Raw genomic sequence first — 25,192 nt, forward strand, 5'->3', positions numbered from 1 at the left:
GAATAGAACTGAGAATAGAAGAAGTGGCACATTGTTCTTGATACGTGGTGACTAATGGTTAGCTGACATTGGAGCATTAGAAACTGTTATGTGTTGGATTTAAGGTCTGTACAGCCCAAGACCATTATCCATACCTCTCCCCCTCCTAAAAATTCCCGATACACAGTTATCTAAATTGCAGTTGAAAAGGCACAGAGGAAAAAACTGCCTATCCACTCTAGAATCCAGGCCAATTGTCAATACAGCCATCCTAATGAAGCAACTTTGTATTCCATGTTGCATTTAATTTGTCACCCTCTTATCCCGACTTTGTAATATAACTCATTCTTTAATGTCTAAACTAACCACAGGTCTTAGCAGCGGGTTAAATAAACATCCCTGCAGAGCTTGAAAATGAAACTAGATTAATGTGATCCTTTCCCCAACTTGACTAGACGTGTACGTTCAAATCTATCACTGACATAAAGGCATGAATTAATTTTTTTCCCCTCCCTCCCTTCTCACAGTATCTTAAGATGTCAAGTTTCTGCATCACATGAAATGTTGCTCAGTCTGGGCTTCTAGCCCCCGAGAGGCAATATTAATCATTCATAGACGTTGCACACATTGAAGGTAAACAAAACTCTGGGTCAATATATGGAGACATGCAGACGAGGGAATTGCATCAGTGTGAAAAGATGGTCAAAGAGGGATTGTGCAGTGGGATTCGTTTTCAAGCTATTGAATACCTATCAAAGAGGGCCCATTTCCCTGAAGGTGTAAGATAGATGCAGCTCTTTTCAAGCCTGTGCTCGACGCTACTGTAGTTTGATTGCCATTCAAAGGTGATAGGGTTTGTAAACAGCACAGAAAGCACAATAATAGCACATATATTACAATCAGTGGGGTTTTTGTTTTTTAAATGTAAATATCTCACTAATTCTGATTGACACTTGCTCAAGATTGATGTTGCCAGCCCAGAAGAGATCAGTAATGCAGTCAGAGCTGTTTTAGTGACAGCCTGACAGGATGATTGTGCCAGTCTATCCTGCTGATCACACCTTTTTTTCCCCTCACATAACAGCGATGCCACAGGCTGCCGGTCTAATGGCTATGAGTGCTTGTGTTTCTCCTAAAAGTAGCTCATAAATTATGGAGAGGCAGTTTTATTCTGCTCTTTGAATATAAAATATATATGAAGTGGAAGCAATACATTTGTGATGGGAGACCAAGGGAGAGACAACAGGATATAGGCTACATATCACATAGACAGCAATTTCCCCGTTTGATCAAGTGATTGTTATTGAAAAAACATTCCAAAAGCTCTCATTTGCCTGAACAAGACTGCCACCTGCTGGTTAGCTGCAATACTAATACTTCAGTGGTCAGGGAGGTAATTCTCAAAATGAAGTAAAAGGAAATTTTAGAAATCTCCTATATAAGGTGTGTCAAACTTAAGGCCCGGGGGCCAGAATTCACACGGTAAATTCGGTCCACTGGATGGTTTTGGAAAATGTAAAGGAGGGCATCAATTTTTGACTTTTAACTGTGTTTTCGTAAGTTTCACAGATTCTTCTGCTAATAAAAACCTCCCCCATGGCTGTTCATTCGTTCATGCTACACCAGAGTAATTCATTAACATTTAAATAACAGAAATCTTCCTATTTTCTCACAAATTATTTCAGAAATGTCTCTTTATTTGGTTTTGTTTTTTAGAATTGGTCCACAAAAAGGGACATTTGCAGTGAATAAACAAAAGCTTTGTTTTGCAATGACAGGACAGTCTGTGTGATGAGCAACCAGAAGTTTTCCTGCTATCTTACACATTTATTTCTCACTATTTAAGCCAGATTTCATTCATTTACCGCAGCAGGATTTCTTTGTCGTGTTGAAAAACTGAGATGTTGTTACAATTGCAAAGCTTATAAGATATCTCTGCAATTAAATCGAAAGAAAAGGGAATTTTACTCATCCAGGTTGCTTTAGATCAAAGTGGCTCACAATGTCAAATGAGTTTGCCCTAGAACCCTGCCCTGGAACCAAGCCATCATGGGAAATTATTAGTTGTGCTAGTCCTTCATTATGAAGTGAAAAAATGTAATACTTCTTTCGCTATGCGATAAAAGTAAAGGTTAACAATGTAAGAAATTCACATTGTATTGAGCCTGACCGCTTATCCAGGCAGAAGAAAGCATGGAGGTGCATGTCCAACTAATAAGTGTTGCATGAACGCGTAGTTTCATGTGTAAATAAACAGTGAACACAAACAGAACAGGTAGTCTGTCAAAGCTGTTTTAATAGGCGTCACATGGAGGAAAAGGCTCCCACTGTTAAAATCCTTAGTTCTGTGTGGGTGCCTGAAAAAGCACCCCTCACCTCAAGCACCTAACCCCCCAACACCACCAGTGCTGACGCATGTCAGCTAGTAATTCAACACAGTGTCAAGTTTGTTCACAAGTTCAGCATCAGTTACTGGCAATATAACAGAAGTCACAGATTTCAGTCCTGTGTGCAGAACAAGGTTGTCAGTCTTATTTGTTAAAGTGAGTTTCACAAGTATTATGACGGATGGGACTGCTGCCTATGGGTGAGGAGAACTATGCCAGCGTTGGTCTTCCTGTGGTTTACCTGAGCTCGAAGTGATGGCTGAATTATAGACCACTGCCTCTGCGCCTACCTGTCTACGTAGTAAAAGGAATCTGCAGCGACAGGCTAGCTAGCATTCAGCACTACCTGTTAGACAAAAGGATAGACATTTCCTATACCAAACGTTTCATTAATAAAAATACACCTGAAATTTCTCTATGTACAACAGAAAAGAAACATTTTCACCTGCATATTCAAGATTTGTTTTAATATTAGGTATAGATTTTCTGTATTAGAAATATCACTATTTTCTGAAATGAGGATTTTCAATTAATGTAATATGATCATTTCACTCATAAATCACTGATGTACAATATTTACATATATTACAGAGCCCATTTCATCCGAAACAATATTAAAATAAATGCTCAATAGATACAAAGTTTGTTTTTTTAAATTCTATTTATATAACAACCTTGTCAAGGAGTCCTTACACACTCCAAAATGTAAAGCCATACTCCTCTAACTATTAAGTGCAAACAATTTTTTTTTATATAAAAAACTATGATTGCAGCATCCAGCGTTGAGACAGAACGATAACAAGCCGTTTCCCCAAGTGCTTTCAAAGCGTTTTGAAAAACTTGTTCCACCCTCATGAGTTCAAAATATACAAGGGAAGAAAAAGAATGAAAGAAAAACAAAACTGTGCAAATAAACTCCTGAGTTTGACAACTCGGACTTAAAAACGTTTCAAAAGGAAGTAAAAGGCAGTCTCTCTTGGGCAGGTGTTTGACAACCGTGACTGCACAAGGAATCACCCAGGAGGTGAAAAATAAGAGACTTCGCTTTGGGGATATGCTGCTGTCGCTCCAAAACAGTTCCTCATCTTATTCCCTTTATCTGTGAATATATTACATTTATTTTATCTCTTTCTTTTTTTTTTAAAAAAGGGATTTAATTAAACCCACACAAAAAGGTCAGGTTGAGGCATCATCACAAATGCTTACACCGTATCTAGTCTTTGAAGATTTACAGGCACAAGAGATTGGGGGATTAGTTTGTTATTGTTAGACTAGACACGTTCTGATATGAGCATAGATGCAATAATGAAGCCAGTCAAACCTTCCCATAAGCCTCCTGGATGATTTAAAACTTGCCATCTAACTTCCAATAGAACCCTTTAAACCCACTCCACCTCCCCCACACAGGCGCACGCGCGCACACACACACAAAACAAAGGGGGTCAAGTTTCTAACTCTGGCCTTGGCCAAAATTCTTAACATGAACAGTAACACAAAGAGAGCATCTGGGTGCTTGTAGTGATGAGAATGAAAGGAAACACTCGAGGTCATGTGATGTGTGACTGTGTGTGAAGAAGCGCTGCAGGGCCTCGGTCGTGGTCGTCCCCACGTCTCTGTTGCGTGGAGCTGTTATTAGCAGCACCAGCATCGACTATACTACTGTTCCACTGGGGGAATTGGCTGGGTTGTTTTGAGATGATAGCAATCCCTGTGGAGAGACAGATAACACACATTGATAATAAAGGTTTTTACTCAAATGTAACACGAGAGGTAGAACAGTGAGGCCGTGAGGTTTGCTCTCTCTTTTTTTTTTTTTAAACAAACTGTCCTATTTATAATCAAAAATGATGCAGGTTTATATATTTATATATATATATATATATATATATATATATATATATATATATATATATATATATATATATATATAGCGATAGATAGATAGATAGATATAGATATATATGAGGTGTGAACTCAAACCCAAACAAACCCAAACCCAACTGCTCCTGAATGCAAGAATTACTCAAAAACAAAACAACAACAACAACAACAACAACAAAACATAACTTTAAAGTGTCACAAGAGAGTATTCTCATGAGGCCCGTCACTCACCACTTTCCCAGGCCTAGCCCAGGTGCAAACGAAACCCTCCTGACAGGCTGTTACCAGACAGTCCTCCAGGAAGATTAACACAGTGAGTCTTTCGTGAGCTATCTTTTTGCACACCAGCGGTTCCAGGAGCGGCACCTCCTCCATGCGTGGGCACAGAGTAGTGCCTAAAGTCTTAGCAGCGTCAGCTTTCGCCATCTTTGACGAGCTGAGCTGGTTTAGCTTGTCGCTGCTCTTGCTGCTGATGTGACCCATGCTGTGGTTTCTCTTGTGGTCCTTCTCGTGGCGCTCCTTCCGCGAGTCGTGTAACGACAGTGTTGCAAACTTGCTGACGCTGGTGGCGATGAAAGCGCTGTCAATGATGCTGTTGGCCTTGGTTGTGGCGGTGGTGCTGCTGCTGCTGTTGCTGCTGCCTGTGTTACTGTTGGGGGTGCTGCCCCCCGCTGGATTTGAGGAGTGAGGCAAGCTATTGGACCGAGGCAAGGTGCCGGGGAGGGAGTTAGTTGGGTTGCCGCTAGTGCTACTATTGCTCAAATTGTCTTTACTGTTGGTGCCACCGGAACTGGTGGTCGTGGACAGAGTAGAAGGAGGTTGTCCTGTTGCTGGAGGGCTTGTGGCACTCATAACATTAGTGTGTGTTCGAGTGCGGGACAAAGGGAGGTGAGGGAAGAGAATGTCCTCTGTGAGATCCCACAGGCACAGCTGGGTGTCCTGTCCCACTGAGCCAAATCTGTAGGTCACACTAACCGGTCTACTGTCCGTAGAGTTTCTCTTAGAAAGCCGAGAATGAGAACTGTTTGCTCTGTCTCTGCCTGCACTGAAGTGATTCTGCTCGTGAAAGTCCTCGTCGCTGCCACTAAACTCCGCAGGCAAGTCGCCATCCTCAACACTGGTGGTACAGTGGTCAAACGCCACCACGCTCACCCATGACTTGTGGCCATGCCCTCGTGCAATGACTCTACAGTCCAAAAATGACCAAACCGTCACCAGGTCGTCCTCCCCTCCTGCCACAATATACCGTCCATCGGGGCTCCAGCACACGCACAGTAAGCCACCGAAGTAGCTCTTCATAGTTCCGTGTAGCTCTGCGGCATCAAAGCCAAAAACCCGCAGGAAGCCATCCTGGCTCGCACAAGCTAGAAACTTTCCATCTGGGGAGAAAGCAAACTCATTGAGCGCCCCTTCGCCCACTGTCCACCGCAGTAAAGGGTTACGAGCCGATTTGCTCTTGCAGGTATGCACAGCATAATTTTCACCCTGCTTAAGAAGCTGGTAGTGAGGTGCTGTGGTGCCACAGGTGTTTTCCACATTGTACAAGTACATGCTGCCACTGGAGTGAGCCACAAGAAACAGGCTCTCTGAACCAGGAACCCATCGCACACATGTTACTCTCGACTTGTCGATAAGTCTCTGGAAAGAGAAGAATAGAAAAAAGGAAAAACAAAGCAAAAAACAAGGAGACAGGTCAGCTAGTGGACTAGATCAAACATAAACACAATTTCTTTAAGGATTAATAAAGTATTCTGATTCTGATAAACATATTATTGGGAGCCTGTACAAGGAAAGTTCATCATATCCATGACACCTTTTTTCTATTTGTCACCACTTACCCCAAAATCAGCAGTCAAGCTAAGGGGTCACACAAAGGTGATTAACAACATGCTAAGTCAGGTTTCTCGATCTAGCTATGAGGATGTTCATATGAAAGAATATGACCAATCAGAAATGGGGTAAGACTAAGGGAAGCAGAGTGATATACACTATGGTATTATAAAAATAGATTTTAAAGACATAATAGAGGCTTAAAAATTAAACTAACACGTGCATGAACACACACTCGCACACACATGCGCATCAGGGCTAAAGCTATTACACCAGAGAGTTTGTATGTTTGAGACAAAAGTACAATAAAAAAAAAAAAAAGAGTCATCTAAATATGTCTATGTAGTTATCTCAGTCAGAGAATGTCCAGGTCATGGGAGTCTGGACTGCTTGAGAAGAAGGCAACTGGTATCTTTTGTGGTTTGTGAAAATGAGCCACCATATAATTCAAATATGAAGGTTGCTACAGACTAAATATGCGCCATGGCTTCCCCAGTGTAACCAATTTTTGCATAGAGGAAGTGAAAAGTAACACTGTCTGATCGCCTTCAGAGATCAGATGGGCAGATGACACCTGTGTCACAATAGAAAACCTATAAAGCAGAAGCCTGCATAATGACTGAAACCAGCCCACTGAAGGAACAATGGGCTGGGAGGTCGTTTCAGTCATTATGCAAATGTACTGTTTATAAGATTGGGGAAACCTGCAGTCAGCTGAGACTGAAGAAGCTACTTTAATCAGTGATGAAGCGTTTCTCCCACTGAAAACGCTACGTCCAGATGAACAGAATCAACTTTTGGAGACACCTTATTAATATGAGAATAAATGCACCAGAACAAACCTCAGACATCCACCAGGGATAGAGAACAACAAAGGGAAATACACTGTTGTCCAGTATGTGGCAAGTTTTTTTAGATAAGTTCCAAAAAATGTTCTCCAACCATTAACATCCTAGTACACGTTTCACCATGGAAAACCCTCAAGACAAAAACTGGCACATTCCAAGGCTAAAATACTCTAACATAAGCTAAACAACACAGTGTAATTCAGTAAGCAGTGTTCAGATTTTTACATGGGAGGAACCAAACACTCACTCCACAAATGCATTACACAACATAACAGAGCCACCTCAACAGGAAAAGGACAGGACAACACCAAATACCTCATATTATGATAAAGTGAGGCAAAGACTCATAGAGGATTCCCACCTTGGCCCTGATTACAATAATGACCAAAGCCTTGTTTCACACCTTGGCTCATGTGACAACTCACATAATTAACAATGGCTCACAAGACCTCAGGACAACCCCCACTAGGGATTAAGTCATTGAGATTCTCCATCAGTTGTTTTAGAATTTTACGAAACCTCTTCGATGAGAGGGGAAACTCTTCATAAACCAAAAATAAAGTTCCTTTGTTTCGAAGCATTCATGATGCTGCTTGATTATGTGTGAGCTTCATCTTCTTTGGCCAGCTAGACTGAAAAAGCAATATTAATAAAGTTTAGTCTATTCAAAGTACAATAAAAGTTTTAAAATGACTTACAGATAGCTTGGACAAAAGGAAGAATTTATATTTATTACTAATGCTCACCAGAGAAAAACAAAGATTTTAGATTTTCTTTTTTCTTTTTTTTTTTAACAACCTTTAACTATCTACACACTTGGATCACAAGGATCATCCAGGAATGGTGATGCTTCATTCCAGAAAACTGAACATACCTGTTTATCTCTTACGTCAAACATAACCTGTAGAGCAGATTAGGTCTACGGTACAAATTATGTTGGCGATGTACCCTGGTAAGTAGTGGACCACATTTGGAACACTGAAAATCCAGGGTTAAACCCGAAGTTACATTACTAAGCCTCAAATCCTTCTTCATAGTACAAGGCTCAAGAGAGGCAAGTTGTCTTCAAAACAATGATAACTGCTACCCACCTCCTCATTGAAGAGTTTGCTGGTTTCCTTCTTTATTGGGTCTATGAGCTGCACCTGGCCAGCTGAGAAGCCCACCAGCAGAGAGACACTCTCTGCTGTAGCTGTGAGGGGGTTGAAGTCATGGCACGTAGGCTGCGTTCCTTTGTATATCCTCTTGTCTATGGGCTTACTAAGATCAGCAGCCTGCAATTACAAACACATTGACATGACTAAAAATAAATTAAAGAAACTGTGATATGTTGTTACATGTAGAAAGTCATTATTCCGAAATAGAAAGAAAGAGCAACAAAGCCTGACTAATGCAAATCTAACTTTTGTGAAAGCTTCATGTCTATCGCTTTCTTCAGGTCTATTTTGGGGCATAAAACAAGTCAGAGAGAAAGGTTAGGAGTTGCAACGCTTCTAAAGGTATCAGTGTTGTCAAAAAGGCAGCTCAAAATAAAATGAGATAAAATAAGCATCTATGGCTGCCTGACAATACAAGTGCTACGATGATGCTGTGGCTAGACTGTCATAAATCATTTATACAAGGATGCTTCATATTCCACCTGGGTTAGACACAGAAGACATATTACCAGGGATGTTCAGCTGCTAATATTAAGTTTAAAGAGAAATAAATACCTCAAACAAAACTTGCTTGATCCCAACTGTTTGCAGTGGATCTGTCTAATCCTTGAACAATAAACTTTATGTACAACAACTCACTGTGACTTATCATCCTGACATACCCTGGTTAGGGTTTCAGGTGACAAATGTTTTACTCACTTTTGTCAACAGACAAAATGGTGATTTTGATCTATCTGTCACTAATCTGAAACTGTGCAAAATGTGTTGCTGTGCTTCAATTTCTTTTACCCACTGTCCTGTATATGGCTGAAAAACTTTGAGATGTTAAGTGGCAATCCCATTGATTGTAAGATTAGTGGTTTGACCATTAGCTCCTTCTTCATGCACATCACTGGGTCTTTGAACAAGACATTTAACCCCAAAATAATTGAGATAGTCAGGCCTTCACCTTGTAATGTGTGTGTTATCCATCTATGTTAGCTATCTTTGTGAGGACCGAAATCTGCATTCTACTATACTTGTGAGAACCAACAGTCACTTGTAAGGACACACACACTGGTCCTCACAAGTTTGAAGGCCTTTTTGAGGCTCAAAATGTGGTTTTAGTGTCAGGGTTACAATTAGGCTATGGTTAGGTTTAGGGTAAGGGTTAGAGTTAGGCATCATTTTTAATGGTTGGGGTTAGGATAAAGGGCTAGGGAAACCATTATGTCAATGAAGGTCCTCACTAAGATAGCGGAACGGGGTTTTGTGTGTGTGTGTGTGTGTGTGTGTGTGTGTGTGTGTGTGTGTGTGTGTGTGTGTGTGTGTGTGTGTGTGTGTGTGTGTGTGTGTGTGTGTGGCTGCACTAGTTCAGTCCGTGCTCTGGGATTCCAAAACTTGATGAGGAAGTTTTGAGAATTGCTGATGTTAAAAACCACCCGAGACGTCCCTACATCAGGAAAATGAACCTGAATACAAATGCTGTCCCTAAAGCTAATGCAGCATTTACTCTGGTTCAATTTTGTTGTATCAACAGGTTAACATTGCTGTTTACTGGCAAACAGTTATAATGGCTAATATTTACTCCCTGCAGTTTTGATTAAGTAGCAAAAGTATCAGCATTTTTATCACTATTCGAAAATTTTCTCTAGGATCTCTTTTCCATAGACAGCAGTGTTGTTAAATGTTTTGACATTGCAGTTTTACGGTTGCTCAGTCAATTTGAAGATTTTTTTAATCATAAGGAAACGTCAAACACTAGCCTCAGGGTTCAAAAAATGTAAAATCGAACCACACAATTCTGTAGCTTAACTTGCTGTCAAATAACAGACTTCATAACTTTTCAAACCTAAAGGTTGCCCTTTGCAGGGTAGTACACCATATTAACTTAGAATTATCCAAAATAAGTGTTCCTCTTTGCACTTTACTTTTGTTAAAGACGACAGAAGAACAGCTCTAACATTAACGTCAATATGCAATGTTAGAGTTTTCGTGGAAAACCAAAACACGAACACAAGTGTGAGTCCTTATTAGGATGCTTGGCCGCTACACCCAGCTTACGGGTCAAGCACATGACCAGCATGATCACCGCTGTCACAGTCACCATCTCTGCTTAAACGTGTCTTGCTGCAATGACATCACCACTGCACGCAACCTAAACAGTGGATCACATTGCATCACAACCCAGTCCTGACAGTAGCGTGCACACATCATTACACCATGAAAAACAACACTGTTCACTTCCATGCCCACAGCTTACAAAGTCTAAAGCTTACATGCAGTCAGTGGCTTCTTTAACAGGAACAACAAAGTTGTTTCCTGTCTGTATTGCCACCGACAGTGTAGAGGTGCACTTTCCACGTAAAGAAACGAGGATAAACAAACACCACATGACATGACAGAACAGGAGAAGCCTTTTCTCGTATAGCACAGTTCACTGGGTAATTTCATGTCACAGCTTTTCGCCGAATTAACTAGTGAACCTTGGAGGGCGCACAAATCTAATCGAAGCAACAACAACAACAACAAAAACAACTGTGGCGATGTTAGCTAAGAATGCTAATCAGTCTCTAACTTAGCTCGGTTTGCTACATGGCCTTCTCTTGATAATCTGCGCACTTAAATAACAGAAGCCGAGAGAGCTGACAGCTGGTTTGCAACGCATTTAAATATGTCAAATTAACGGACTGCTCCCGAACAGCGGTTACTTTGCCTCCTCGCTCAGTACTGTTTACCTTTCTCACGCCTTTGTAGATATAAAAGTAGAGTTCCCGGCCCACATTGAAACAGATCCTGTCGCCGTTGCCGGACTGGTCGTTTACATTGACGAAGGAGACCTTGACGGGATTGGAGCCCTGCGAGTTGAAAGGCACCCTGTTCGGGCGGCTGTATTCAGAGTGCGTGAGGAGTTTGTAGACACCTTCTCGTGTGGTGAACTGAGTTTTAATTTCGTTCATCTCCTTCCCTCCTCCCTCCGCCGCCATCTTGGAAATCGCCGTTCATCCTTGTCCTGGCCCCGGATGTCAGCGAGAGCGCATGCGTTGAACCGTTGCGGTCGCAGCCATGCGTACAGTGAATTATAGAGTCCAGCAGAAAAACAGAAGTGTATGCGCGTGTAAAACGCGATTAATTTAAACAATAAACACATCGACTTAAAATAACTCGCTGTTATTTAATATTTTTTATTGCTAAAATCAATGTTTTTTTACAACTTTTATGGACCACCAAAGCAATAAATAAATTATATTTATTTTGAATGAATACAAATAAAAATTCTATGTAATAATAAGAAAACCTATGGTGAAAAAGCTTTCAATTGAGTATAAACAGAGTAAACAAAAGTAAATATTATTAGTAAATAAAAACAAAGGGGGAAAATCTCTCTGTGCAATAAAATCTTCCATAGTCAAGGCAAAGACAGAAAGTTCTGAAACAGAAAACCAAGACTGACACTCATGGTCACTTCTGTAATCAAAGCACCAAAGTAAGAACCATCCCAGGATGTAAAAACTACCTTCTGGCACTAAGTTCCAGAAACATTGCTATTATTCTCATTCTTCCATTTCATTAAAAAAAGGACTGACTCACTGTCTTACTCAAACAGAATAGTGGAAAACCGAGAAATTTGGCTTCTCTCTTTCATCAGTTTACACTGAGGTACATGAGTATTCAGCTTCTAGTAACGTCTGCTACCAGCTGGAAACATTTAGATTATGTAACTGATCCCTAGAAAGTGCGATACACTGCCCTCCTCTGGTAAGTAAAGCCATTACCGCTCAGATCGGACCAGAGTATTCTAGTCGTCTGTCTTACACAAGTCTGACTTTAATTATTTTTTACATGTAAGTGCAGCCTATTCCAAGTGTTATGGGATGAATGGGTTTTTGCAACCTCTTGCTAAACCATCACAAGCTCTCATCAACACACTGTGTCTTTGCATACACATATTAATGTGTTATAGGGAAGCTTATGATTTCTGCGAGAATTTAAGTTTGGCCAATGGCCACAGAGCATAGTCAAAATTCAGTTTGCTTCACTATAAGTCTCTCTCTATCACCAAATACTTTGGATGGCATATTCTGTTTGCAATCCACAAATGAAAATCAGGAAATTAAATGGAAAGTTCTAGACATTCCTAGTAAGTTGGTCTGCAATATGCATTATGCAAATAAAGAAAAGGTAATCTAAACTCTGACAATATGCATATATAGATGTGTAAATAAGGCAGCATATGGGTTTCCCTCCAGAATTTCTGTTTGGTGAATGTATTAATCAATAAATTTATTAATAGCCCAGAACAAATTCAGAAGTGTATGAAGGTATGAGCTAAACCAGGCCCAGCCCAGTAAAGACACCACTCTGATTGTGAAATGTGAATGAGTACACAGATTTTGAACTTTTGACTGTATTTTCATTAGTTTTTACAACTTTTCCTATTGATAAAAATCTCCCCCATAGCCATTCATATTATACGAAAGTAGTTAAGTAATAGATAAACAATTAAATTGCAGAAAAGTTCCTGTTTCTGTGATATACTATATAAATTTGTTTTGGGTTTTTTTTGTTGTTGTTTTTTGTTTTTTCTTTTATTAGTTTTCTTTTCTTTTCTTTTCTTTTCTTTTACAAGAAGTCCATTTTAAATGTGTTTGTGATGTGGAAAAATTGAGACACACTGTTAAAATTGCATTAAAGACATCTCAGGGATTAAATGTTTAGGTAAATGTCTTTCTCTGGTCCAGCCCACTGAAGATCAAAGTGGGCTGTATGTGTCCCACAATGAAATGAATTTAACATGCCTAATCTAAACTGTGAATGGACAGCAAGTTGCAAACAGCATCCCAAATGGCTTTAAATATGAGCATATGTGGGTGCAGTGGGGCACCATGGCAGCTGCTGATGGCAAAGGCAATGCACAGCTGTGGTGCTGGGTTATGCTGTCTAACAGCTATACAAGCTATCAGCGAAGCTCTCATTGTGACTGACAGGCACTCCTTGTGACTCTGCAACCCTATAAGGGCACACCAACTTTAGAGCGCCAATGTCCCAATCGCAACCCCCTTCCAGACCATTCCTCAGCACCCCCCTGACTGTAGTGAACATACAATCTGGAAGCTTCTGAATGGGAGCTTCGAGAAACCATCCCGTAAGTATAAAAACACGTTGTCATGTCGTGTGGTCTGCATAGAGTCAGAAGACGCTCACTAGAACACAACCAAGAGAGACTTACTGCCCACAGGAGCAGCAGAGAAGCACACACTTGAAGTTCTCCAAGAAGAGAAATCAAGCTCAGTGATACATTTGTCTACTAAAGGTGACAGAAGACAAAGATTAAATCTAAGGTAAGAATGGAATCAATGCAACAATCATTTCAATTTTAGAGTATACTGGGTGCTTGCACGGTTTTATGTAAAGTGAGTGATTTAATTCACAAGACACTTACTGCTCACAGGAGCAGCAGCCAAGCACACACTTGAAGCTCTTGAAGAAGAGAAATCAAGCTCAGTGATTGATTTAACTATACAAAGTAACAAAAAATAAAGATTATATTCAAGGTATGAATTAGAATTCAAGGTAAGAATTAGAAAATTTAAAACAACTTTTTCTTTTTACAGTATATTGGGTGCTTTTGTGATATAATGTAATTAACTTTAACCTTTACTATCGGTTAGAATCAGAATGGTATAGTGTATGTGCTTTTCTATCAGTGTCTAAGTAGGACTGTTACAGGCATGAAGCACATGGCAAGCAAGGTGACCCAAGTATGGGACCAATGGCTTCTCAGAATCTATTCTAACAGCTGATGCAGCACATTTGCATCTTAGCTTAGTAAACTGTAAAGGAATTATTGATTCTGGATTAAAGCTTTTGTTTAATCTATGAAATGTTCTTAGAAGGCCTAAAAAATATATGCAGTAGCATTAGCCCCCCCCCCCCCCCCCCCCCCCCCAAAAATGCCAGTTCTCTGATTGACAGAAGGAACATGTGCGTATCAGCAGGCCATGTGGCTGCCTGAGAAAAACGTAACCGAAGAAGTTCAGAGTAAATAAATTTAAACTACAGGTGAAAATATAATTATTTGAAAACACAAAAAATATAGAGGTACAATTTCAATTTTGTTTTTCTGAAAAATGTTACCCAATATGTTCTCCCCCTTTAGATGCCTGAGAGCTCTGCACACATTATGGAGGAGGAGGTGGAGACCTTTGCCTTCCAGGCTGAAATTGCTCAGCTGATGTCCCTTATTATCAACACTTTCTACTCAAATAAAGAGATCTTCCTTAGGGAGCTCATCTCCAACTCCTCAGATGTAAGGGAAATAAACACTTCCGCATCATGTTTTCCTTTTTTTTTTTTTTTAATGTAAAACAAGCCCTTATATTTTTTGCCAAAAAAAAGTATTTTAATTGAGTTATCTATTCTCGGCAGGCCTTGGATAAAATCAGATATGAAAGCTTGACGGATCCCACCAAACTTGAGTCCTGCAAGGACCTGAAGATTGAAATCAGGCCTGATCTGCATGCTCGCACCCTGACCCTCCTTGACACAGGTATCGGCATGACCAAAGCTGACCTGATCAACAACCTGGGCACAATCGCAAAGTCCGGCACCAAGGCTTTCATGGAGGCTCTGCAAGCTGGGGCTGATATCTCCATGATCGGTCAGTTTGGTGTGGGTTTTTACTCTGCCTACCTGGTAGCTGAGAAGGTGACAGTCATTACCAAGCACAACGATGACGAGCAGTATGTGTGGGAGTCTGCAGCTGGAGGCTCATTCACAGTCAGGCCTGATACAGGTATGTCTTAGTCCCCTCATTTACAGAACAATTGAATCAGTCATTTTAACCCTGTCTGCCACGGTTCTAATTTTGTTGTTGATTTTAGGAGAGCCAATTGGCAGAGGCACAAAAGTGATCCTTCACCTCAAGGAAGACCAGACAGAGTACTGCGAGGAGAAACGCGTCAAAGAAGTTGTGAAGAAGCACTCACAGTTCATTGGCTATCCCATCACACTTTTTGTAAGTTTTTAATTACACAGTAAGAACAATTATTCAATCAATACTTGATAATAACCACACATTGACTGTGATAATGGCATGGCAAAGCAAAATGTAAATATGCCTTTGCATATTTAAGGTGGAGAAGACAAGAGAGAAGGAAGTAGACCTGGAGGAGGGAGAAAAGGAAGAGGAGGTTGAGAAGGAGGCTGCTGAGGACAAGGACAAACCTAAGATTGAGGACGTTGGCTCTGATGAGGATGAAGATACAAAGGATGGCAAGAACAAGAGGAAGAAGAAGGTCAAGGAGAAGTACATTGATGCCCAGGAGCTCAACAAGACCAAGCCTATCTGGACCCGTAACCCTGATGACATCACCAATGAAGAGTATGGCGAGTTCTACAAGAGTCTTACCAATGACTGGGAGGACCACCTGGCTGTGAAGGTAAGCTAAATCTTCTTGTGATGATCATATTTACCAACACCAGTTGCAATAATGTTATGCTAATTAATACATATCTACCCCCGCAGCATTTCTCAGTGGAAGGCCAGCTGGAGTTCCGCGCCTTGCTCTTTGTACCCAGAAGAGCTGCATTTGACCTCTTTGAAAACAAGAGAAAGAGAAACAACATCAAGCTTTATGTGCGCAGGGTCTTCATCATGGACAACTGTGAAGAACTGATCCCAGAATACCTCAGTAAGTAACAATGAAGTAATGCATAAATCTTGACGCATTCTCTCAAAATTCATAGTTATTAGTAATTGTTTTTGGAACTCAACTCCTGGCTTTGGGAAGCTGACCAGTTTATTTTCCCTACTCAGATTTCATCAAGGGTGTGGTGGACTCTGAGGACCTGCCACTGAACATCTCCAGAGAGATGCTGCAGCAGAGCAAGATCCTGAAGGTCATCCGCAAGAACCTGGTCAAGAAGTGCATGGAGCTTTTCTCAGAACTGGCTGAGGACAAGGACAACTACAAGAAGTTCTATGAGCAGTTCTCCAAGAACATCAAGGTAGGTTCATCCATCTGAATTTCTTCAACTCTAAAACTTCAGAAAAAATGTCTGATACCAATCATCTTGCATGGATTTTAATACCACGAAATGACACGCTGTTTTTTTATGTTTAGCTTGGAATCCATGAAGACTCCCAGAACAGGAAGAAACTGTCTGAGCTGCTCCGCTACTACACCTCAGCCTCTGGAGATGAAATGGTTTCCCTCAAGGACTATGTCTCTCGTATGAAGGATAACCAGAAGCACATCTACTACATCACTGGTAAGTTATTCAGTGTGGTTTATTTTCCTTTGTTTTCAAGTATTCCCCAGTAGTTTAAGTTCATTAAACACCATATTGAAATAACTTTAACAGGTGAGACCAAAGACCAGGTTGCCAACTCTGCCTTTGTGGAGCGTCTTCGCAAAGCTGGCCTGGAGGTCATCTACATGATTGAGCCCATCGATGAGTACTGTGTCCAGCAGCTGAAGGAGTATGATGGCAAGAACTTGGTTTCAGTAACCAAGGAAGGCCTGGAGCTGCCTGAGGATGAGGAGGAGAAGAAGAAGCAGGAAGAGCTCAAGACTAAGTTTGAGGACCTCTGCAAGATCATGAAGGACATCCTTGACAAGAAGATTGAAAAGGTAATTTTTCTCCTTCAGAAAATGATACAGTTATTTTAGTTAACATTGTTAGGGATGGGAAGTTGGCTTGACTGTGTTCAAACATACTAAAAATACTGAATTTCTATCCTGACAGGTTGTAGTTTCGAACCGTTTGGTTGCTTCCCCTTGCTGCATTGTCACCAGCACCTATGGATGGACGGCAAACATGGAGAGGATCATGAAGTCTCAGGCACTGAGAGACAACTCCACCTTGGGCTACATGACTGCAAAGAAGCACCTTGAGATTAATCCCTCGCATCCAATCATTGAGACCTTGAGGGAGAAGGCAGAGGCTGACAAGAACGACAAAGCTGTGAAGGACCTGGTCATTCTCCTGTTTGAGACCGCTCTGCTCTCCTCAGGATTCACACTGGAAGACCCACAGACACATGCTAACCGCATCTACAGAATGATCAAACTTGGTCTTGGTATGTATATCTTTTCCTTTAAACATTCAGGTAGTAGTTAGGTTATTATACATTAATTGAGGAATTTGTTTTTTAATGGCTGTATTTCTATACACAGGAATTGATGATGATGATTCTGCAGTTGAAGACATAATTCAGCCCACTGATGAAGATATGCCAGTCTTGGAAGGCGACGATGACACATCAAGAATGGAGGAAGTTGACTAAATTATTTACTAGACTTTTTCTGGCTTTCATTTTTATTTTTGTAATTTATGTTCCTAATTTAAATGTACATTATTTTTTAGCAGAATTTCTGTTAGTAAACAATGTGCTAGTCAGAAAAAGTTGATGGAATTAATACAGACCACAGTGGCTTTAGTTTATATTGTATCAGCCACTTGTAAAACTTCTGACAATCACTAAGAGTATTATTGAGTCACTGGGGGTTTGACTTGTATCTCTTTTGTAACATTTTTTATGAAAAGCAATCAAATTTGTAATAAAATATATTTTAAAAATGACACCTGTCACTTTTTATTGATCTACTGCACTTTATTTTATCACTTGTTCTTGCTTCCTGCAAACAATAATACTGAAAGGTGAAAAGTTGTATTAGAGAAGCGCATTATACAGCTGGCTTACATTTATCAATTACATCGTTTGATTTATCATGTATTCTGGAGTTTTCAGTGAATACAGCATGGTTCATTTTAGTTTCTGCTCTCACATGCCTTACTCATTAGGCTCAGCGACCCCTCCCTTAATCCCGCCTCCTTCTGCCAAGAAAGGCAGAGAGGCATGTACACGCACCATGATTGACAGGCCACCGGGCCAGTGAGTGGCCACCACCGAGCAGGAGGATTCCAGACGGTTCTGGAAGCTTGTGTCAGGAGGATTTCTCGAATGGTCATAGAGGGTATAAAAACCGCACCGTTACACCAGTTTCCGTAGGAGCATTAGCAGTCAACGAACCTGTGAATAAGGAAGGATCTCTACACATCTTCCTCAGGAGGTTTTGGCACACTGCAAACCAAGGTAAATACATTAACAGCCTTACCACAGACATTTGGGATACGAAAATATTACACTCCCTGAAATTCAGATTTAATAGTACTAAATGTTAGCTTATTTGACATTAATTTATAAACAAAGCTGACATTTTTGTCATGTCTGGATAAAAAGTGAAGCTAAAGTGAAGAAAGGGTGAAGTCTAGTTACAGCACTTGGTCTTTAAAAACTGATTTAAAAAGTATTAATATCTGCTCTGAGAATATTAATGTCAGCTTCATAAACGGTAATAAGAATTTGATTCCTATTGTGCCTCATTTCAGAATTCAAACCTGCGGGACAGTAGCCACATGGCAGGATGCTTTAGTGATGCATTTGGGAGGAAGGTGTTATGTTAAGCAGGGGTTTAACTGTTTGAACCTTAATCAAATTTCCTGTGCTAAAATTTCTGCAAGATTTTTGGGCCACCTTATCCTTGTACCAGGTTTTAATTCAGTGCAAAATCAGTAGGTACAGAGTGTGCATTCCTTTAATCTCGTCAGCTGTATGAGAGGCGGAGCTTTTGATTCCTATGGAAACTGCTAGAGAGTTCTTCTTGCCTCCTCGTACCTTCTAGAAACCTGCACTTCACCTGGGAAACCAGCAGGTGGAGTCATTTCTGCTGACACGGATATGCAATTCAAGCCACGTGTTAATCTGATTAGCCAATAACCAAGCAGAGATTAAATTCACAGTCCAAGAAGGGGGAAAAAAAGGTCCTTGTACCTTTTTAATACAAAATTATGAAAGTAAGCAAGAAAGAAACCCGGGAAAGTCACTATATACTACACATCTACAGAGAATTTGCTTTCGTTTGACTGCTGTTAATTCCTTAATGTAACATCGAGGCTACTTAATAAGGATAAGCTGTAACTGCAACATCTTACATAAGAAGGATTGGCAGTGTTTTTCAAGTGTACATTGCTGGGATGCAAACATTTAGTGTCATAAAAATAGTATTTTATATTGTGTTCCAGTCACTTTAGTCAATGTGTTTTCTAAAAAACAATATTTGTTCTCCGTCTTCACTCAGATGCCTGAAATGCATGACCAACCAATGGAGGAGGAGGCAGAGACCTTCGCATTCCAGGCTGAGATTGCTCAGCTTATGTCCCTGATCATCAACACTTTCTATTCCAACAAAGAGATCTTCCTTAGGGAACTTATTTCCAACTCCTCAGATGTAGGTTTTCAATATTAGTCTGTGTTGCTGTGTTTATTATTTAAAAAAAATAATTAATTAAATTACATGCTTTTTTTCACTTAAGAAATTTAATTATATTATTATCAATACAGAATAAATTCTGGAATTTGTTTAAACAATTAACATTTTGTTTTGCTCTGTCAGGCACTGGACAAAATCCGCTATGAGAGTCTCACAGATCCTTCCAAGCTGGAAACTGGCAAAGACCTCAAAATTGAGATCATTCCCAACAAAGAGGAGCGTACTCTAACCCTAGTTGACACAGGTATTGGCATGACCAAAGCCGACCTGATCAACAACTTGGGCACAATTGCAAAGTCCGGCACCAAAGCGTTCATGGAGGCTCTGCAGGCTGGAGCTGACATTTCCATGATCGGTCAGTTCGGTGTGGGTTTCTACTCTGCCTACCTGGTAGCCGAGAAGGTGACAGTCATTACCAAGCACAACGATGACGAGCAGTACGCCTGGGAATCATCTGCTGGTGGCTCATTCACAGTTAAAGTAGACAACTGTAAGTGATATAACCCCGAATTTGAAGTGAATTATTAATCATTTAACCCAGTGGTTATAAAGTATACTGACCTATAGTCTTCCTCTACAGCTGAACCACTGGGACGTGGAACTAAAGTGATCCTGCACCTCAAAGAAGACCAGACAGAATACCTTGAAGAGCGAAGGGTCAAAGAGATTGTTAAGAAGCACTCACAGTTCATTGGCTACCCTATTACGCTATTTGTAAGTACTTAAGTCATATTTAATGATCCCATAGAAGAATTAAATTTGTAACTATTGCAGATAGCTTCTGCACTTAAGACTTCTGAGAAAGTTGCTCAATTAATCTCGGAAACACTGATATTATAAAATAGTGACTCCCTAAGGCCAGGGCTGGATTGGGACAAAAAATTGGCCCGGGCATTTTGACTACAGACCGGCCCACCAGGTATTATAGGAAAAACCATAAAGCCTTTGAATGAAAACAAACGCTGTTGTGACAGTGATGTACACTGTCTTGTTGGTATATGTATGATTTCAATACGTTGTACATCAGATAAAAACTTTGGTTGTAAGATTCAGATAATTATTTAATAAAAGCTAGATATTTTAAATGAGAATAAGAAAGAAAAGTATTTCTTTGTGCCCCCCTCTCCCTGTTAATGCCCCACCTGGGCCCCTGGCAAAGCTTTGCTAGACCCGCCCCTGCACAGTTACCAGCTGTCAGCTACTTAGAAAAGGAACCTGGTGTTATTTGTCTCTCAGAAACAGTTCATAACTTCAACTCATTCATGTCACCTAAAAGGTAAACCTGTTTCTCCATCACCTGTTCAGCTCTGATGATTCAGTAAGGACATCTCCTGGTTTCAACTTCATGCTTCCCTCTCCCCAGATAACCAAACCGACATAATGACCAGCAGCTTTTACAGCTGTGACTCCAGCAAACATCAGCTGATACTAGAAATTAATATTAAATAAATTCTAACAACAGCTGATCAAGCTTAAACATGCTGCTGTTGCTTAGTGCGACATCTGCTGGTTTCCTCTTTCTGGCGCAAAGTGGGCGATAAACAAGCAAGAGAGCCGATCAGCTGATCACTGATCAGTTTCACGATTGAATGAGAGAAGAAGGCTACGTTCACACTGCAGGCGAAAGCGCATCAAATCCGATATTTTTTTTTTTTTTTTTTGACCCTATGCGACCCATATCCGATCATGGTATGACAGTGTGAACGGCACAAATCCGATATTTTCAAATCCGATCTGGGTCACTTTCATATGTGGTACTGAATCCGATACACATCCGATGTTTCAGAAAGCAACTGCTGTGTGAACGGTCAAGTCACATTAAATCCGTCTTTTACGTCACTGACACAAGACAGACGCCAATTATCAGTGCCGGAGAAGCGCCCGATAAGACATCGCGAACGCTTCCTGGCCATCTGGTGAAACTGCTGGGAAGACAACGTTGGAGAAACATGAACATTTTATTTGTACTGCATAATCTTCAGATTCTGACAGAAATCTGCAACTATCCCTTGAAGCACCGCTCCTCTAAAACAGCAATAAGGATAATGATTAAGTTATTTACATTATTATGGAAATAACAAAATAACTTAAAGCAAAAATTGGGAAACATGAAGTCCGAAGTCTTTATATTAAGGGCCATCAGTCAAACGATATTGTTTGCTCTGTGTCTAAACAGAGCGCGTTGTGTGTGACATCTTCTTTTGCGCATGCGGGCCACTTTGAACGTTCACACTAGAGCGCGTTCGCTGTCGCATTTTATTTGTAGTGTGAACGAGCAGACAAAAAAAATCGGATTTGATCAAAAAATCGGAATTGAGCATTAAGACCTGCAGTGTGAAGGTAGCTGAAGAGACAGCTGACAGCGTAAAGACAGAAAAACTCCAGCTTTGTGTCTTTTTCCATTCTAGCTGAAGTCCGGGACAAACTGTTCCTTTTCAGCTCAATACGAAACGCGTGATATTTTCTCTGAATACGGGACAATTCCATTTTTCAGGGGACGGTTGGCAACTCTACTAACTAACCTTATGAATAGAATAAAGTTCACTATCAGTAACATAGCACCCACTCAGCTGTAGAAACTCCGTCATGCTAGCTAGTACGCAGTACAAGTTATTGTAACTGACGGTAAAAACTCAGCACAACGAAAATAAACTCCACCTAAACTTGGATTATATCTGATCCAGATAGACTGCAGGTCATAACTTCTTACCTGAAGTTCAGTTCACCTGACACTCGGACGGGCGGCCGCCTCGGGTCTCTGCTCCTCCTGCCTCCCCTTTCCCTCATCCACCTGGCCTCTTGTGGCAGCTCCGCCATAGCCACCACCAAACAACTGAGTTATTTTTACACATCTGCCAGCATCTGGCCAATCCATCACCTTTCATTGTTTATACTGTTATTAAAAAAAAAAATAAAATAAAAAAATAAAAAAATCATCGGCCCATAAAAACGAAAAATCACCATCGGCCCACCAAGCAAATGCCCTGTATGCCTGATGGCCTGTCCAGCTATGCCTAAGGCTAAGGTGTAGGGAAATTCTTTAGTGTGTGACCAAATGTATTTTCCTTCAGGTGGAGAAAGAGAGGGACAAGGAGGTGAGTGACGACGAGGCAGAGGAGGAGAAAGAGAAGGAGGAGAAGGAGAAAGATGAGGAGAAGGATGAGGACAAACCTGAGATTGAGGATGTTGGATCAGATGAAGAACATGACCATGACAAGTCAGACAAAAAGAAGAAGAAGAAGAAGATCAAGGAAAAGTACATTGACCAGGAAGAATTGAACAAGACCAAACCCCTGTGGACCCGAAACCCAGATGACATCACGAATGAGGAATATGGAGAGTTCTACAAGAGTCTCACCAATGACTGGGAGGACCACTTGGCTGTTAAGGTTGGGCTTTTGAGATGTTATTTTAAAAATACCTAAAAATGTAGCAGTACTTTATAGGAGGAAAATTATGTCTGATATAATGTAGTCCAATATATAATCACTTTAATTTTTTTATTTTATTTTTTTGCCTAACAGCACTTCTCAGTAGAGGGTCAGCTTGAATTCCGTGCCCTGCTCTTCGTGCCTCGGCGTGCTCCTTTCGACCTCTTTGAGAACAAGAAGAAGAAGAACAACATCAAGCTGTACGTGCGCAGAGTCTTCATCATGGACAACTGCGAGGAGCTCATCCCAGAGTATCTCAGTGAGTATTAAAGTGTGGATTACAATTTCCCTAACAATAATAGAATTATCATAATGAAAATGACACAATGGAATCTTTAGAGTTTTAACAGTTTCCTTTCTGCTTCCTATCAGATTTCATCAAGGGTGTGGTGGACTCTGAGGACCTGCCACTGAACATCTCCAGAGAGATGCTGCAGCAGAGCAAGATCCTGAAGGTCATCCGCAAGAACCTGGTCAAGAAGTGCCTGGAGCTTTTCACAGAACTGGCTGAGGACAAGGACAACTACAAGAAGTACTACGAGCAGTTCTCCAAGAACATCAAGGTCAGTATCCACAGCCTTGACTGAGTGAGGTGCAAGGTTACCAGATCTTGTCTTTAATTCTTTTGCTTGAATAATTTAGCTCTAGCAGTATGAATATTATAAAGTAGCTTAACAACAATTGAATGCAGCCAGTGGTAGCGCCTGCAATTTTTTTTTTGCACATTCAGCTGAATAAATCTGCACTGTTGATAACAGTTGACTGTTTTCCTTATTACAGCTTGGCATCCATGAGGACTCCCAGAACAGGAAGAAGCTTTCTGAGCTTCTGCGGTACTACACATCAGCCTCTGGAGATGAGATGGTGTCCCTGAAGGACTATGTCACACGTATGAAGGACAACCAGAAACACATCTACTACATCACTGGTGAGGACACTTTTAAAACTGCCAATCAAAAGCATGCGTTCGGCAAACAAAACTTGTCTCATGTGGGCAATATGGCATGAATGAACAACATTATCATGCCTGCATTTCAGGTGAGACCAAAGACCAGGTTGCCAACTCTGCCTTTGTGGAGCGTCTTCGCAAAGCTGGCCTGGAGGTCATCTACATGATTGAGCCCATCGACGAGTACTGTGTCCAGCAGCTGAAGGAGTTTGAGGGCAAGAACTTGGTTTCAGTAACCAAGGAAGGCCTGGAGCTGCCTGAGGATGAGGAGGAGAAGAAGAAGCAGGAGGAGAAGAAATCTCAGTTTGAGAACCTATGCAAAATCATGAAGGATATCTTGGAGAAGAAGGTTGAAAAGGTAAGCTGATGAAACCAAATGACAATATAACAACGGAATTTGTTTTCTTGTTCAACTGATTGATACCGGTGGCTTTTGTTTTCCTCTGCAGGTCACAGTCTCCAACCGCCTAGTTTCTTCCCCTTGCTGCATTGTCACCAGCACATATGGATGGACGGCCAACATGGAGAGGATCATGAAGGCTCAGGCGCTGAGGGATAACTCCACCATGGGATACATGGCAGCAAAGAAGCACCTTGAGATCAATCCTGACCACCCAATCATGGAGACCTTGAGGCAGAAGGCAGAGGCCGATAAGAATGACAAGTCTGTGAAAGATCTGGTCATCCTTCTTTTCGAGACCGCCCTGCTCTCCTCAGGATTCACACTGGATGACCCACAGACCCACTCCAACCGCATCTACAGAATGATCAAACTAGGTCTTGGTGAGTATCTGTTAAATCTTGTATCTTTTGGTGGTATGTTTGCCAGTAAACGAGTTAACCCTGCTTTGCTGACTGATCTGCTCCTATTTTCCTTCCAGGTATTGATGAAGATGATGTGACATCTGACGATAACACCTCTGCACCCACTGAGGACATGCCCCCTCTTGAAGGGGAAGATGATGACACATCTAGGATGGAAGAGGTGGACTAATCAGCTTCCATTTCCTGTTTAGATTTAAAAAAAACAAAACAAAACTAATGTTATAAAAAAAAAAATTAATGTTAAATGTTGTAAATGAGCCTGGAATGTCTGTTCCTAAACACTTTTGATGACCATCGTAACTTTATTTCCACTTGCGTTGACCACATGCAGTCCAGTCATTCCTTTAGATGTTTAGAGTTTTCAGATTGTTATTTTTGTTTTTGTATTGATGCATTTGTTCTTTTTGTATTTGACATTCCAAAGTTTGTTCTTTATTGTAAATATAACAAAACACGATACTGTTATTTGAAACGGTGCAAAAACCATTAATAAAGGTTTACCATGTTAAGCTATTTGGTCATTGTTACTGATGAGTGAACACAAGTCTCGTGTTTTATGTATAGTATGCTGCATTTTTAGATTGGAC

The 25,192-nt window shown here is 40.8% G+C and overlaps 3 protein-coding genes across 3 annotated transcripts; 2 read left to right on the top strand and 1 right to left on the bottom strand.

Annotated features, from left to right (window-relative positions):
- Positions 1-2,255: 2,255 nt before the first annotated feature.
- Positions 2,256-11,100, bottom strand: wdr20b (WD repeat domain 20b). Its single transcript, XM_026142785.1, has 4 exons — positions 10,800-11,100; positions 8,017-8,199; positions 4,479-5,885; positions 2,256-4,074 (listed from the first exon to the last, which is right to left on the bottom strand). Exons 1-4 carry the CDS (start codon positions 11,046-11,048, stop codon positions 4,018-4,020), a joined length of 1,896 nt encoding a protein of 631 aa, XP_025998570.1. The 5' UTR covers positions 11,049-11,100; the 3' UTR covers positions 2,256-4,017.
- Positions 11,101-13,129: 2,029 nt separating this feature from the next.
- On the top strand, positions 13,130-17,632 carry hsp90aa1.1 (heat shock protein 90, alpha (cytosolic), class A member 1, tandem duplicate 1). The gene is made up of 12 exons (XM_026194214.1): positions 13,130-13,207; positions 13,301-13,403; positions 14,222-14,371; positions 14,491-14,857; positions 14,946-15,079; positions 15,198-15,503; positions 15,590-15,755; positions 15,881-16,071; positions 16,188-16,335; positions 16,429-16,697; positions 16,813-17,146; positions 17,244-17,632. The coding sequence occupies exons 3-12, from the start codon at positions 14,222-14,224 to the stop codon at positions 17,351-17,353; spliced, it is 2,175 nt and encodes a 724-aa protein (XP_026049999.1). The 5' UTR covers positions 13,130-13,207; positions 13,301-13,403; the 3' UTR covers positions 17,354-17,632.
- Positions 17,633-17,974: 342 nt separating this feature from the next.
- Positions 17,975-25,111, top strand: hsp90aa1.2 (heat shock protein 90, alpha (cytosolic), class A member 1, tandem duplicate 2). The gene is made up of 11 exons (XM_026194213.1): positions 17,975-18,163; positions 19,209-19,358; positions 19,524-19,890; positions 19,981-20,114; positions 22,472-22,789; positions 22,925-23,090; positions 23,204-23,394; positions 23,612-23,759; positions 23,870-24,138; positions 24,230-24,563; positions 24,662-25,111. Exons 2-11 carry the CDS (start codon positions 19,209-19,211, stop codon positions 24,772-24,774), a joined length of 2,190 nt encoding a protein of 729 aa, XP_026049998.1. The 5' UTR covers positions 17,975-18,163; the 3' UTR covers positions 24,775-25,111.
- The last annotated feature ends 81 nt before the right edge of the window (positions 25,112-25,192 follow it).

This window comes from Astatotilapia calliptera, chromosome 15 (genome assembly GCF_900246225.1).
Source record: "Astatotilapia calliptera chromosome 15, fAstCal1.2, whole genome shotgun sequence".
Taxonomy (NCBI): domain Eukaryota; kingdom Metazoa; phylum Chordata; class Actinopteri; order Cichliformes; family Cichlidae; genus Astatotilapia; species Astatotilapia calliptera.